Source organism: Neodiprion lecontei, chromosome 2, assembly GCF_021901455.1.
Source record: "Neodiprion lecontei isolate iyNeoLeco1 chromosome 2, iyNeoLeco1.1, whole genome shotgun sequence".
Lineage (NCBI taxonomy): Eukaryota > Metazoa > Arthropoda > Insecta > Hymenoptera > Diprionidae > Neodiprion > Neodiprion lecontei.
In genome coordinates this window covers 29,810,957-29,825,757 of record NC_060261.1, presented here as the reverse complement: position 1 = coordinate 29,825,757, position 14,801 = coordinate 29,810,957, and the positions used below count along the sequence as shown (strand labels likewise).

Here is a 14,801-nt window from a genome sequence, read left to right as displayed (position 1 = left end):
TCTAACCTTACTCAACTTGACAAGCATTTGAAAAATGCGTGGAAGGAAAGCGTGATTTGCGAAGTCCGACGCATGCGCAGCAATAAAGTCATCACTCTATAAAACGCTGTGGCGAAACAAAAGAAGGAGCATATGCCACTGTAGTTTCGTGATCGTGGCGGTAGTGGGTATTGAAAGATGGCCGACGTAATTGATTGTAATTTTCCTGTATGGGGTCTTCTGCCTAAAAAAGAGACAGGTGTCACGCAGTTCTTAACCAAATATCCCGAATACGATGGTAGAGGAATTACAATTGCTATATTTGACTCTGGAGTTGATCCTGGCGCACCAGGACTACAGGTACATTTACAGATTAAAAATATTTTTGAGGCTAGATTTTCAAAGCTTCAAGTCATCATTATTCTTGTTGGATATTTTATCTGTTCATTGTGATCGGAATCGATTGCTTCATTTCCCTGGTTATCTTGTGAATTTATTTCCTTCTTACTCATATTTTCCTCTGTTGAAATTCACCCTAATGTTTTTAATTAATAATATCGAATTCATCTTTCATATGCATATATGTATCATAAACATCTTCCTTTTGAGCAGAAATTTATTTTAATCAAAGTGTTTGAAACTAAAATCTATGCTTCATAATCTCACGCGTACTTCAGAAATTGTTTGTAAAGTCAATTACAGTTTTTTAGTTAATCACCAGTATTGTTCATTCAAGTACGAAATATTGTATAATGTCACAAGAACAGAACACATGTCTGTCATTGAGCAATATTAGATCAAACATGTGCCAACTGAGAATGTTGTTTATATCGGAAGTTGAATGTAATCTCCACATGGCCAAACGGGTTTTCCCCTCTTATCAGTTCTGCGAATTATTTCCTTCATTTAGTTTTATACATTTACGTTTCATTCAGCAATTTTTATCAAGAAATATTGTGTAATAATGGTACCACAGTTCATAGACATCTTTTAACAATTAATACAGGTAACAAGCGATGGCAAACCAAAAGTCATTGAAAGGTTCGATTGTAGTGGAGCCGGTGATGTTGATACGAGCACCGTGGTTCAGAGCACGGATGGCTGTATCACTGGTCTTACTGGACGGAAATTAAAGGTAGCTTAGTAATTAATTTTTCAGCAATTTATTCATTTACTACTAACTTCATTTATTACTAAGTCTTTATAAGAAATTTGATACGGTAACAGAAATATTAGTAACCAGTCTGTGTTTTTTTGTCATGAGTAACTAGAAAACAACGATTGTAACAATTATTTTCGTCCATCGGTTGTAAATTGTGACGATTTATCAGATAAAAGAAACCGTCGTTTTCGTTTTTCCCCTTTGAATTTGCTTGAATTAAAAACAAATTGCATAATTTCTGTTTTTCCTGTTTATTCTTTATCTTTACGCAACAAATTCAAACGTTCAAACATAACATAATATCTTGTAAACAAAATCTGATCTTATTTACAGATTCCTTCAAACTGGCATAATCCTACTGGAGATTATCACATAGGAGTGAAAAATGCGTTCTCTTTATACCCTAGTAAATTGCGAGAGAGGATCGAGGCTGATCGTAAAGGGCGACTTTGGGATAATGTTCAAAAATCAGCTCTTACCGAAGCTACGAGACAACTGCAGGTAACAAAGGTTTATTATTTCATTTTATAGCATATATCATATTTTATGTAAAATTACAAGTATAATAGTGGTATTGATTTACTGGTATGGTAATATGGTTCAAGGAAATATTTGTAAGAATACTATATATTAATATTAATATTTTGTCGACTCCGTATATCTAATTGTCAGCTTGAATTCAAAATGGTTATGAATGTGACATATTGTTTTATGCAAGGTGTTCGTATCTTCTTTTAATGACCTTTCTCTACTATAATTAGATATAATTTTAGATCATGAGATCCAAATATAGTCTGTGAGTATTACAGCGGTCAAATTATGTCAGATGTTATCAAACCAGGCCGATTATTTAGCAATACTTTTTCATTGATCGGCATTTTATGCTATATTTATATTTGGCACATGGCAAAACAATTCAGTCAATCAATTGCTATGTGGCGTAACTTGTCGATGGATGTGACCTCATTACAAATTGAAGTATTCAGGTATAGAGAATATATGTATTGTAGAAACAAATTTAATGCGCTGCAATATGTTAACAGGAATTTGAAGCTAAGAACCCTCAGCCCACTACACCTGAGGATAAACAGCAGAAAGAAGAACTTGAAGCTAGAGTTGAGATTTTAAATAATCTGGAAAAAAAGTATCATGATCTTGGACCTACCTACGATTGTGTAGTTTTCAATGATGGAAAAATATGGAGGTACTACTTTAATTACAAAAATTATCCATAATAAACCAGCCAATTTCATTACTTATATTTGCGATAAGCTTCAAAATATTTAACATACCGGTATTGTTCAAGAACCAGTTAATTACCAAATACAATTTACAATTATTTGAACAGAGCTTGCATTGATACGTCGGAAGAGGGCAATTTACAAGCAGGTGTTTTCCTTGGAGAATACTCAATCACAAGAAATTATGCTCCTCTTACTCCAGAAGATCAGCTGAACATAACAATAAATGTCCACGACGATGGGAATACGCTAGAAATTGTATCTATGTGTTGTGAGTGTGCATTCTTTTCAACAATAATTTTCCCCCCGATCAATTTTTACATTTCATAAATGGATATTGCATTTTGTGAACATTCATTATTCTTATTTTTATGATGTTCTAATCTCATTTCATTCATTAATTTAATTACAGCAAGCCATGGGACTCATGTAGCATCTATAGCCGCAGCTCACTTCCCTGAAAGTCCAGAATTGAACGGGGTAGCTCCCGGAGCTCAAATAGTTTCGTTAACAATTGGTGATGGTCGTCTGGAATCTATGGAAACTGGAACTGCTCTGGTAAGAGCAATGATTAGAGTGATGCAGCGGAAAGAAAAAATACACGTTATTAACACAAGCTATGGGGAACATGCTCATTGGTCAAGTGCCGGAAGAGTAGGGGAGCTCATGAATGAAGTCATTGACAAATACGGAGTTGTATGGGTGTCATCAGCTGGAAATCACGGTCCTGCATTGTGCACTATTGGTAAATTATAACGATTTTGTCTTCTTTCTATAAAAATTTAATCATAAAATTATTAACAGGTGTAACCCTGTCTAACACATTAATTTTACTTAGGATCTCCTCCTGACATAAGCTCAAATAACATAATCGGCGTTGGAGCTTACGTTTCCCCGGATATGATGGTTGCCGAATATTCACTGAGGCAGAAAATGCCTGGAATGCCATACACGTGGTCTTCCAGAGGACCAACAATTGACGGAGATGTCGGCATCACGGTTTGCGCTCCAGGAGGTGCCATTACGAGTGTGCCTAACTTTACCCTCAGAAAAAGTCAGCTCATGAATGGAACGAGCATGTCTAGTCCCCATGTTACTGGTGCTATAGGTAAGATTGTTTTCAAATGACATATCAGCCGTAATCTGTATCTCTTTCTTCACCTGCTTATGAATTCTTTTCATTTTTCAGCTATTTTGCTGTCAGGTCTTATAGCCAAGAAAATACCATTTTCACCATACAGTATGAAGAGGGCGCTTCAAAATTCTGCAATGTATGTAGACACTATGGATCATTTTGCTCAAGGCTCAGGTCTCTTGCAAGTAGAACGTGCGTTCGATCATTTAGTTGCCTACTCTGGTGCTCCCGAAAGAGACGTTAGATTCTCCATTACGTGCAGCTTAAATAATGCAAAAGGAATTCATCTTAGAGGTGGTGTTCTTGATCGGCCAAAAGATTGCCCAATCACTGTTGAGCCAATATTTTTGGACAGCGACAATGTTGGTATGTTCTAAATCTATTGAGCTAAATCTTATATAATAGTTCAATTTTCCAATTTGATTTATCGTTAAATTTTCATATTCCTGAACTTATGGACTGACAAAAAATTATAATTTCGGCCAGAATCACTTGCAAAAAATTAAAACCTCTTCTATACAATTCTGATTAGATGATTATAGATTCAGTACTTTATCACCAATTTTTCCTACAGAGCCAACTCGAAAGATAAACTTCAACTTGAGATTATCCCTGGTCTCCGATGCCTCTTGGATACAATTCCCAACTCATTTAGATCTCATGCATATGCCCCGTGCTTTTGCCGTCCGAGTGGAATCTGGTTTATTACCTGAAGGTGTGCACGCGACAAGGTTAGTAAAATCTGGTTAGAAGCTTTTGAAAATGTTTTATCTCACACCCAAAAGCAAATGTGCAGTCTCGTGCAACTAACATGTATCTATGTTTTTGTTTTGCAGCATTCGAGCCTATGATGTAACTTGTGTAGAGAAGGGACCAGTCTTCCAAGTCCCTGTGACCGTTGTCCAACCAATGGCACTACCAAAGACAGCTGTTCTTCCTGATGTTCATTTTACAAACGTTCTTTTCAAACCTAATACTATTCGTAGGCATTTCATACTTGTGCCTGATGATGCCACGTGGGCTGGTGAGATATCAAAACTAAATGAAAATATTCTATAATTATCATTCGGAATTTTCAAGTCTCGTAAATGGAGATCATGGATATATCAATTTATCATTCTGAAATGGTGTATAAAATGGTGAAATACCAATCAAAAACGTAAATTTGTCACGATTGTTGGATATAATCGTATTTCATACAAATCATGTTTTTTTTTAAGATTTTAAAATTGCTCTTCATGTGTACTTGTCTTTACAGTTCTCAGATTGAAAGGTACGGAGAAGGATAAAAATGGTAGATTTGTCATCCATACTGTTCAGCTAAAACCTAAATTAGTTTGCAAGACTCTTGAATCCAATAAAATGACGAATGTTACATCTCAGTCGGAAACGAGCCATGGATTTTCCGTCGAGGTAAGAACATTAAAATGAATAATTTTCTTTTATCCAAATAATGACATCATCTAATACTTGTATTCCTATAAATCCATATTTTTCTACATTTAGGGAAATATTATCCTGGAAGTTGTTGTCGCAAAGTATTGGGCAAATTTGGGTGACATGCTAGTTGATTATTCAATCGAATTCCACGGGGTACACATGATATCTGGAAACCTTACCATGCAGGCTGGCGATGGTATAAATCGCATGGAAGTACGTACTTCTCTAAGATATGAAGAGATCGTACCAGTTGTGTCTCTCAAATCTTCTGTTCAAGTTCTCAGGTAGATATTAATTTTTTATATCTGTGATCCAGTTTTTAAAGTCAAGAGTAATGAAGAAATGACAACTTTCTTAGTGCATAATTTGGAAAAAATAAGAAACAAATTCAACAGTCGTAATTATTCTATTTCAATTATTTTGTTTATCCTTCATCCTAGACCTATCGAATCAAAGATAAGTCCGCTTCGATCACGCGACGTCATTCCCCCTGCCCGACAAATCTACGAACTGCAATTGTCTTACAATTTTCATGTTGCTAAAGCTACTGAAGTAACGCCAAATGCAGCGTTGCTTAGTGATTTGCTTTACGAAAGCGAATATGAGAGTCAGCTGTGGATGATATATGATTGCAACAAGCAACTCCTTAGTTGTGGAGATGCTTATCCGTCCAAGGTTAGCGGTTGTAGACATTTTGTTGGTTCAATTAATGTGCTCCCTAATCCCATCACTTTTGTTATACAATTTAGTATCAGTGTTCTTCTAAAAATAATTACATTTGTAGTACACGATGCAAAAAATGGAAAAAGGTGACTATACCCTAAAGATGCATGTCCGACACGAAAAGAAAGAATTGTTGGAAAGGCTTTCAGACATGACTATATTATTAAACCAAAAACTCAGCTCTCCGATTACTTTGGACGTCTTTGCCAGCCAATCGCAGGCTATTACTGGTGGTAAAAAAATGATGGCAGCTACTGTACCACCGGGACTAACACTACCTTTGTACATAGCGCCTCTCGCGAATGAAAGCAAGTAAGTATCATTTCCTTTGATTAATGTATCAAATGCAGTGTAATTAAAACTTATTTTCGTAAGCTATTATACCTACTTTCAACTTTTAAGAGTATCGAAGTGTGCAACGCTTGGTACATATCTTCAAGGTACTTTGACCTTCTGCAAGGATGATATTGGCAAAAAAGTCAATAACCATCAGTTCAAATATGTTTTATCCGAACCTGCGAAAAAAGCTAATGGACCTTCAACTAAGCAAGAGAAAGACAAAGTTTCAAAATGGGATGAGTACAACGAAGCTGCTCGGGACCTTAAATGCAGTTGGCTAGCAAAATTAGGTAAGATCACATCATTTCCAAGATCAATCATAAATTTCTAATTCTTACTGCCATTGCTGCGGTTTATTTTAATTAAATTGCTACCAAATGCTCAGGCTTCCAAACATTTTTTTTTTTTGTCGCATAATGCTTTAAAGATGTTCACTTGCAAAATAATAATTACATTGTCTCAATTTGATCGATCAATTATTTTTCCATTCTGGGTACTCTGCAATCCAATAGCTCCATCCATAAGTAAGTTTGCTTCTAATTCTGGCTGCTGTATCATGGTATTGTAATTGTTTTGTCTATAGATGTTCCATTAAACACTATGAGATGTAATTTGCATACCTGTACGTTCGTTTCCCCCAAAACTTTTGTTTGTCTAATTGTTATAAAATAATCTTTGATGTCTTATGTCAAAAGTAACTAAAACTATGACTTTTCGTAATCTTTTCCAATCAGTCGTTTCAGGTGTCAAATGTGTAGAACATCAATCAATTAGCCTAAATTTCTAACTATTGTCCTCGTTTTTTCGTCAATAAATTCAAACTATTTTGAGATATCTGTGATTTAAGTATGTCGAATGCATGGAAATAGCAGTATCTTGTCGACTCTGTTTAATTGAGAGAGAAGTTTAAATGTAAACTAATTCTGTGTTCATTGGAATTTTTGTTCATCTATTTTAAAAATGAGAATTAACATTTTTTTAAATCGCATTTCCATTTCGGTTCAGTGGCATCTGAAATCTTTATTGTTTTCATTGCCACCCATGGCTGCAGGTTCCTCCTAGTACATTCGTGAACCATTATTATGTCGTATGCCCATTAGCTGTTTTTCGCTTCATATAAATCGTCTGTTTCTTTCAACAGAACCTGGTGAACATGCAGCTAGTTTATATGACGAGCTGAAGAGTGCCTTCCCAGATCATCTTCCTGTTCACACCGCCATGTTAGTTTCTCTCGACTCACCAGAGGCTCGTCATCATGTGCCGCACGACAACCTATCAGATAATGCAATTTACCACGCAAACCAAATAGTTGCTGTGGCCGACCATGTCATTAACTCCATTGATCAAGAGAAGCTTTTAGCATACTATGGAATGAAAAGTGATCAGCGACCAGACGCAGCTAAAATCAAAACAACAATGGAAAAACAAAAGACTGGTTTAATCGAAGCTTTAGTAAAAAAAGGCTGTGCTTTAGGCAGGCTTTATGTTCACAGCATTAAAAATGGTGAAGGCGATGGACAGTACAAGAATTTACTTGACAGTATGGTGGCGACATGGAGAGATGTGCTAAAGTTTTCAGAAGCTACAGACAGCAAGGTAATAACGATTCTTGTTCTTAATTGTCATATTCCTATTCGATATATTATTTTACTATGATTTGATTTGTTTTTTAGGTCATCATCCTTTCCTTGTGGCATGCTCACGTTCATAAACACTACGGCCGATATTTGAAACTGTTGACACGTTACTACGAAGATAAACCATTGAAAGAAATAGACGAAAAATGTATAGATCTGGCTAAAACGTTGGGATGGAATCACTGGGCTTGTCATTTAAATACATTTATACCAACACGCTATCCTAATTCTTACAAACCATTTTGGTGAGTGAAAATATTGTAAAGTAGGTAGTTTGACTGCAGATGAGGTGTGTTTTTCATGGAGCGTGTCATTTCTTGAACTAACCATTCCAGATTTATACTGAAAAACTTTTAATACGCTTATACATCAATTTCTTATTATTTATTATTTTCCATTACAGATCTGCTGACATTTCTATGTAACGAAGATTGCTGACACCATGGTTGCTATTGCGCAACTTATCATCCCTGAACTATATATTTGAAAGAATAGCCCACCCCAAACGATATACACATCAATATAACAAGAAACGAATGGCTAACATGAATACAGGAAGTTAATAATTGAAGATTATTAAATGAAACAACTGGATGTCAAGTAGTTTGATCAATTGATTATAGGGGCACTCACACGGAAACAGCAGTATGCAACAATTAGAATTCATTTAATTTTATTTGTTCATTCTGATTATATCATGAGAATTACTTAGCTAAATATTATACATATTCTATTTATACAAATTTTAAATAATTTTATCGGACCAAGCACGAGAAGAAATTCACAGACAAGCGTTTGTTTTTATATTTTCTTCGCGCTAGGTCAAAATTAAAAAAATTAAATTTTAGTTCGAAACAACGTTCTCTTACAAAGTGGATTTCGTCGAATTAAGTATATGTCAGTTCTTTGTTTCGCCTCGTTTTTGTCCAATCTATTAATACTAAACCCTAATTACTAGAACGAATTGAAAAAATATCAATGATTCAAAATGCAAATGGAAAACAATTTTAGCCATTTCGGCATCTTTTTGCGGCAAATGAAATTCGCAAAAATGTATTAAAATACAAAAATCTCTTAACAACAATTCGTAAGGTGATCATTATATTTGATTATTAATAACATTGTCGTTTTTATTTTAAAGACATCGCAAAAATCACAATCTAATATTTATTGTAATGCGTCTGCGTGATATATTTATACGTATAATAAATAATAAGATGCACAATCTACCAAGTTATACGTAATTACATAATATTTAAATAGGCTGCGTTCATTTTCACTAATTAATAATAACCATTATCGCGCGGCGTGTTGTATTATAAATATTACGCACTCGTATGCATGTTATTAAAACAATAGAGCTCATTATGAAGTTTATATTACTGAATTGTTTATTTTATGCGATACAGTTGATTACGAATCTGTTACAACCCGTTCCACTATCTTGACAATCTCTTGTCTGCAATTTTAAATTAGCATTAGCTTATCTACATCTTGTGATGAGCTGAGCGAATATTTGTTCTTATTGCTCCAAATGACTGATAAATTGAAATATCGATAATAAAACTAATAAATGCAAAACCATTTTTGTATGTCAATGTTATTATTCTACTGCTCGTTCATACGGTGTGTGTTGCTTTCAAAAATAACGTATCTAACACTAATTTACATTGGTTTTATGTTTTACACAGCATTATGTAACGTAACTTTTTAATAATACGGATAAGGAAACGGTTAGTACACGATATATTGTAAAGAAACACATTTTCTACGTAAAATAGTTTTATTTTGTTATTTTTCTGTATTATGACATAACGTGATCGTGCATTTTTTGAAGACAGATTATACAAATGTCATGTTACAAATAACTTTTACAAATTATTCTATTTATTTTATGAATTTTCTTGAATATCTTATTTTTTTTCTTACTAAGATAAATTTATATATATTAGACTGCCCCGTAACACAACTTTTTTCCCATTCGCCCTTGAATTTGGTTCCGAATAAATATAAAAAAATTGTGAGCCCAACTGAAGCTCTCTATTCCAAGGGGAAGGAATGCCTGTAACCATGAACCTTTGCCCATTGGAATAACATTGAATTTCAGCATATTCTGGTTTCGAATTTTTTTTTTAATTGCAGAGACATTCAAAAAAATTTGGTAATCACAATCTATTCTGTGTTAGTAACAAACATGGGAACAATTTTTGAGTGGCTCCTCGTGCAGTATTTCATATGATTTGACACGCATGTGTAAAATCGAAAAAAAATTTGGTCAAAAACAAGGTTTTTTCTGAACTGGGAAAAAATTTTTATTACGAAACTCAAGTAGTATAGGAATTTAGGAAAAAAAAGTCGTATCGGTTGAAAACGTTAAGGATATAATAAAAATTCTGTCCCAGTTAAGAAAAATCTTGATTTTGACCAAATTGTTTTTTTGATTTTATACACGCCTTTAGAATCATACAAAATATTACACGAGAGCCACTCAAAATTTTTTCCATGTCTATTACTAATATAGAGTAGATTGTGATGACAGATTTTTTTGAATGTCTCTGGGATACGAAAAAGAAATTGCAACTAGAATATGTCAAATTTCCATGGCGTTGTAATGGGCAAAGGTCATGCGAACAGGCACCCCTTATCCGTGGAATAGAGGACTCCGGTTGGGCTCATAATATTTTTCTATTCATTTGGAAACAAATTAGGGGGCGAATGAAAAATAAGTTTTGTTAAGGGGAAGTCTAATGTGTGTGTGTGTGTGTGTGTGTGTGTGTGTGTGTGTGTGTATATATATATTTCTCTTAATAATCTTATCAGCTAACAAGACATGTTGCACAGAATTGTAGTAATAGATTACCCTTTGCAACTGCGTTAATGCCACTTATAATATTTTACTGCACCGTAAATTGGATATTTCATCCTACACGTTTAGGTGATTTTTGAATCACTTGGAGTTGATTAAAAGTGCAAGGTGTCCACGTCTTGTTAACAAATTGGTGTGAAGCATGCTACTTGCTACTACCACAGACCGGCTTTAAAAATTAATCAACTTTCTTAACATAAGGGACACAAGTTAACAATTTTCCTTAGCCCACTATACAAGGCACGATATGACACAAATTCCACATTAATTTGGCTTAGTTAATTAGAGTGATCGAAATATGTCTTTAGCTTTGAACATTGATTATAATGTAAAAAGCTGGATCTCTGAACTTGCTAAGTGTGTACTAATTTGTCCTATGAACGAACATATCTATAAGAAGAAAAACAGAATTGGAATTTTCTGAACTTTTAATTTCTTTTTATAATCATTATTAATTTTATATTCGGTGCCAATATCTTTCGTTTTATAGTGGACTATATTCTTATAGATGGTATCTTCTTGCTGTTGTCTTCCGGAGGACTATTCTTACAAACATACAACAACGCTATATTTTCATCATAGAAAAAAATTAATCCTTTAGATTGCAGATCTTGTAAATAGAGATGTAATTAAAGAATTGTTTCCTAATTGTATTTACTGTCCCGTCAATTAATTGCAACCGTATTTTCAACCTGACGCCTGGATGTAATTCTATTTTCAGGATGTCACATTGCAGTTTAGAAGCTTGTAAAAATCTATCATTGTGATGTTTCTAATTCAAACAAAAGTTGTGTTCTCTCAAAACATTTCATAATAACATACTCTACAATTACTAAAAACACCAATTGTTAGTGATTTTGTACTAATTCTTGAAAGAGATAATCTTATTTTTATGTTCTATTGAATTTTCATCAACTCAATTAGACAAGACAACACTTTTTAAAAACCGCGGGCATTCATCCATTGCTAAGATCTCAACAAATTTTACCCTAAAAATATAATCTACAAGTCTTTGATATAAAGTAGCGTTTTATACAATGATAAATCTAAATATTTTCATTATTTTTAATTTACAACAGGTATGTATAACTAAGATACCTAAACATTAGGTATAGTAGATGATTATTTTGGACCATGTAGAAAAATTGATTTACCAAATAATATTCCCGAGCCAACCATCATGTTTCTCCTCTTAACAAATCCTCAACTCCAGTTTCATTGTACTTCTTTCATTGAAAGTTAATCCCGAGGCTAAATTTCAATAAAAATTATCGATGAGTTATGAAGCTAATTGGCTATGACAGCTAAAGTTCATCCTTATATATATGTACACTATTATTTTCCTCTAATCAGCTACACCTGATTTTCATGTCGTCATTTCTAATTTTACATATTTCGCTAATATCGTTATTTCGTATGTAATAATAGTTTATAATAACGTATAATATACACTTTCACTTTTTCATACTGATTTTTCTAAAAGCTTTGATGAAAGTAATGCTGGAGACTCTTGATTGCGCTATAAAAATTAGAGGATTGCACTTTATATTCAATGTTGTTGAAACACTTTCGTCGATGTTCCAGAATTACTCAAAGATCGTAGAACCAAACGCTTCGACAGTTTCACTACAGTGTGCTCAAAATATTTTTACCTCCCATTTTCAACAGCATACTCATATTAAGTATAATGAATTAATTTAATAGAACGTAGTGTATTCTATTTTTGATGAGATGACTTATTTGTTTACATAGTTGCGAAACTTCATTGCCAAATATTATTAATGGTTTTTTTTTTTTTAATATAAAAGTTGGAAAGATACTTTGTCCGTTTTGCTTCAGTGCTTGTTTGATTTAGAAATCAATGATTATCAAAAAAGTTTAGTAATCCATAACATTTATTCCTTAAAAATGAAAATCTCGTGCTGTAAAATTTCTTGTATTCATTGATCGTAGAGAGGAATGTATGAAAAAGCAAGCTTTTTTCTGCAAACACTTTCATTTGAAACATGACAGTCACGAAGATAAATTTATTCACAGTATGACGATAGATGACTTAAAAACGGTGACTTACAATCCTACATGAAGCAAAATGGACGAGTTATTGAAAAATTTTTTTGATCCTTTTATTAGTTTCTGTTATTTTTTTTCTTCAAATTAAAATCCCTACTCATTTTGTCATATTTATCAAAACGTAATAATAGACTTTTTACAAAAGCGACTAACACGACGCCACCAATGCGTCTTCACATGTATCGTCACACATCGATTTGTACGTCGCTATCATCAGCTTCGCTTTCTGTACTGACCATCGCATCTTCTCCAACTAGGAGTGCAGCTGGTAAATTTTGAGGTACATTATCTATATCTAGTCTAGGCGTAGAATAAACATTCAATACTTGAATAGTCGTTGGAGAAGTAGAGAGACACTGCTGAACCGAACTCAATGGATCTGAGGATAAAGAATCACAATCTACAGGCGTTGATAACTGCAATTGAAGATTATGCAGCTCTGGTATATGAGGACGAATCTGTAAACATAGTGACAGTCGATTAGACAAATTAACAGTAATTGCAGCTTTATAGGATATTGTTTAGTTACGGTACCAACTTGAAAATATACCTTTAACCCGTCGGCTGTGTGAGGATTTCGACAACCTCTACACCTGCACTCGACACACGGTTTGCTTTCAACATAACATGGACATCTCTGTCCGCAACATGTTAATTTCCCAGGTATTGCGGTTGCATTGCCGCATCTGCATCCTTTTCTTTTACTCCGTGTTGAACTCGATCTTGGTTTTTTAAAATTACCTGCCGACTGAAATGAAATAGCAGCGGTATGAAAAAATTGTTCCATCTATTCCTTTCTCTTGTTCTTTTGTTCTCGTCGTAGATATGGTATATCTTACTTTGCTGATCTTCGATGACTTTTTCTGAGACGAAGTTCCATAGGTAAGGTGAGAGCTTGGAATGCATTTAACAGCCCCGATGGAGCTCTGCGATGTACCATCAACTTCTTGCTGGCCCAGTTCGACCTCATCCGCAGCCGCAGCCTTTCTTTTAATTGTTATTTTATTACCCGAGCCGGCATACATTACTGAATAAATTGAGGAGCCATTAGAGACGGTTCGTATCGCTGGGGACTCTGTAATTAACAGAAAGTGTATGTTTTTTCTTGCGTCGAAGAGTAGAAACTGCACTTCTGCAGAAGTTCTAAATAAGGAAACAAATATACTTGAAATAACTGACCAGGTATAACTGGGGATATACTCTCCGTAGTTTGTATTGAATTCCCTTGAGTCTGGGTCGACGTTGTACTTGTATAAATACAGGGCAGTATACTGTAAGCCGATTTAGAGAGTCCTGCATTGCTCTTGAATTCATCTTTGAATCCTGCACCTTCTTGAATTAATTCCATAAGACTAGACGCTCCCATTGTAGACGCTCCGTTGTTAGAATTGTTAGACGATATGGATATAATTAAGTTGCGATATATGTTGGTGCTCGACAGATATTCGCATAGTTTCTTGTAACACTGTAACAGTATTCGGAGTTGAACGTTCTCCACGTACTTGTCGTAGTCCTTGCACCAACTGCACGATGGTTTTAATTTCTTACGACCACCCTTACAGCTCTTGCACACATGGTGCTGACAGTTTGTTTCGGTGGGTGTGTGCGGTTCGATTAATAAATTTGAGCATACCGTACAGCTTAAACTTTGCCTTAGGTAAGGAACTAGCCTATACAAATCTGTCCATGAATTAGCATCTTCAGCATCAGCTTGCAAAACTAATCTGCAGGTTGACACATATAAACTTGTAGCGTTCATTTTCTATTGTTGTACACCTTTCGCATTCACTCGCACCACGTTAAATATAAACGTGTAAACATTGCTATTTTAGCGGCAATACATCCCGAGTGCACACAAACAAAACATCCGCCATATTTCATGTCCTTCCCCTCTCGCTCTTTTCTTTTTCTTCACAAACCCATCTATCGCCCTTTCATTATTTTCAAGCTTCAAGCAATCTCCGTAAGCGATTGCAACGCTACTTCGGTAATTTAGTTGATCGCGCATCCGTTAGTAGCGCTGCTGACCCTCATCACCGTATTTTCAATTGTTTAATATCGTGATTCGTGATGGAATATTGATGAATTGTGTAAATTCAACGCCTCAAACTGCCTGAAACGCTACTATTGCTGTTATTTTTCTACCCGACTTATTGCCCGATCAAAAATTCAAACGAATGGAGTAGTTGGCCTCGATTCAGCTATATTC

General features: G+C 34.6%; 2 protein-coding genes across 3 annotated transcripts; one reads left to right on the top strand and one right to left on the bottom strand.

Moving 5' to 3' along the window:
• The first annotated feature begins 122 nt into the window (after positions 1-122).
• LOC107217726 (tripeptidyl-peptidase 2) lies at positions 123-9,240 on the top strand. 2 transcript variants are annotated; one of them, XM_046730850.1, is made up of 19 exons: positions 123-339; positions 986-1,114; positions 1,475-1,642; positions 2,185-2,345; positions 2,490-2,653; positions 2,795-3,127; positions 3,221-3,490; positions 3,572-3,883; positions 4,092-4,248; positions 4,354-4,541; positions 4,776-4,930; positions 5,024-5,241; positions 5,398-5,632; positions 5,742-5,992; positions 6,083-6,309; positions 6,532-6,543; positions 7,161-7,615; positions 7,693-7,901; positions 8,060-9,240. In XM_046730850.1, coding segments are annotated over exons 1-19 (3,807 nt in total). In that variant the 5' UTR covers positions 123-177; the 3' UTR covers positions 8,061-9,240. The 2 variants fall into 2 exon arrangements, with proteins under 2 accessions (XP_046586806.1, XP_015510856.2); XM_015655370.2 differs by lacking the exon at positions 6,532-6,543 and having other exon boundaries at positions 125-339.
• Positions 8,995-14,480, bottom strand: LOC107217709 (E3 ubiquitin-protein ligase MSL2). The gene is made up of 4 exons (XM_015655346.2): positions 13,772-14,480; positions 13,432-13,667; positions 13,143-13,340; positions 8,995-13,050 (listed from the first exon to the last, which is right to left on the bottom strand). Exons 1-4 carry the CDS (start codon positions 14,349-14,351, stop codon positions 12,778-12,780), a joined length of 1,287 nt encoding a protein of 428 aa, XP_015510832.1. The 5' UTR covers positions 14,352-14,480; the 3' UTR covers positions 8,995-12,777.
• Positions 14,481-14,801: the final 321 nt, after the last annotated feature.

What these genes read in the sequence shown, in the direction of transcription:
- LOC107217709 (XM_015655346.2), bottom strand. Translation starts at nt 14,351, where the DNA reads ATGAACGCTACAAGTTTATATGTGTCAACCTGCAGATTAGTTTTGCAA. An exon ending in TATATCCCCAGTTATACCTG is followed by an intron (nt 13,668 to 13,771) that starts GTCAGTTATTTC and finishes TGTTAATTACAG; the next exon opens with AGTCCCCAGCGATACGAACC. An exon ending in AGTCATCGAAGATCAGCAAA is followed by an intron (nt 13,341 to 13,431) that starts GTAAGATATACC and finishes ATTTCATTTCAG; the next exon opens with TCGGCAGGTAATTTTAAAAA.
- LOC107217726 (XM_046730850.1), top strand. Translation starts at nt 178, where the DNA reads ATGGCCGACGTAATTGATTGTAATTTTCCTGTATGGGGTCTTCTGCCT. An exon ending in CTGGCGCACCAGGACTACAG is followed by an intron (nt 340 to 985) that starts GTACATTTACAG and finishes CAATTAATACAG; the next exon opens with GTAACAAGCGATGGCAAACC. An exon ending in AAGCTACGAGACAACTGCAG is followed by an intron (nt 1,643 to 2,184) that starts GTAACAAAGGTT and finishes ATATGTTAACAG; the next exon opens with GAATTTGAAGCTAAGAACCC.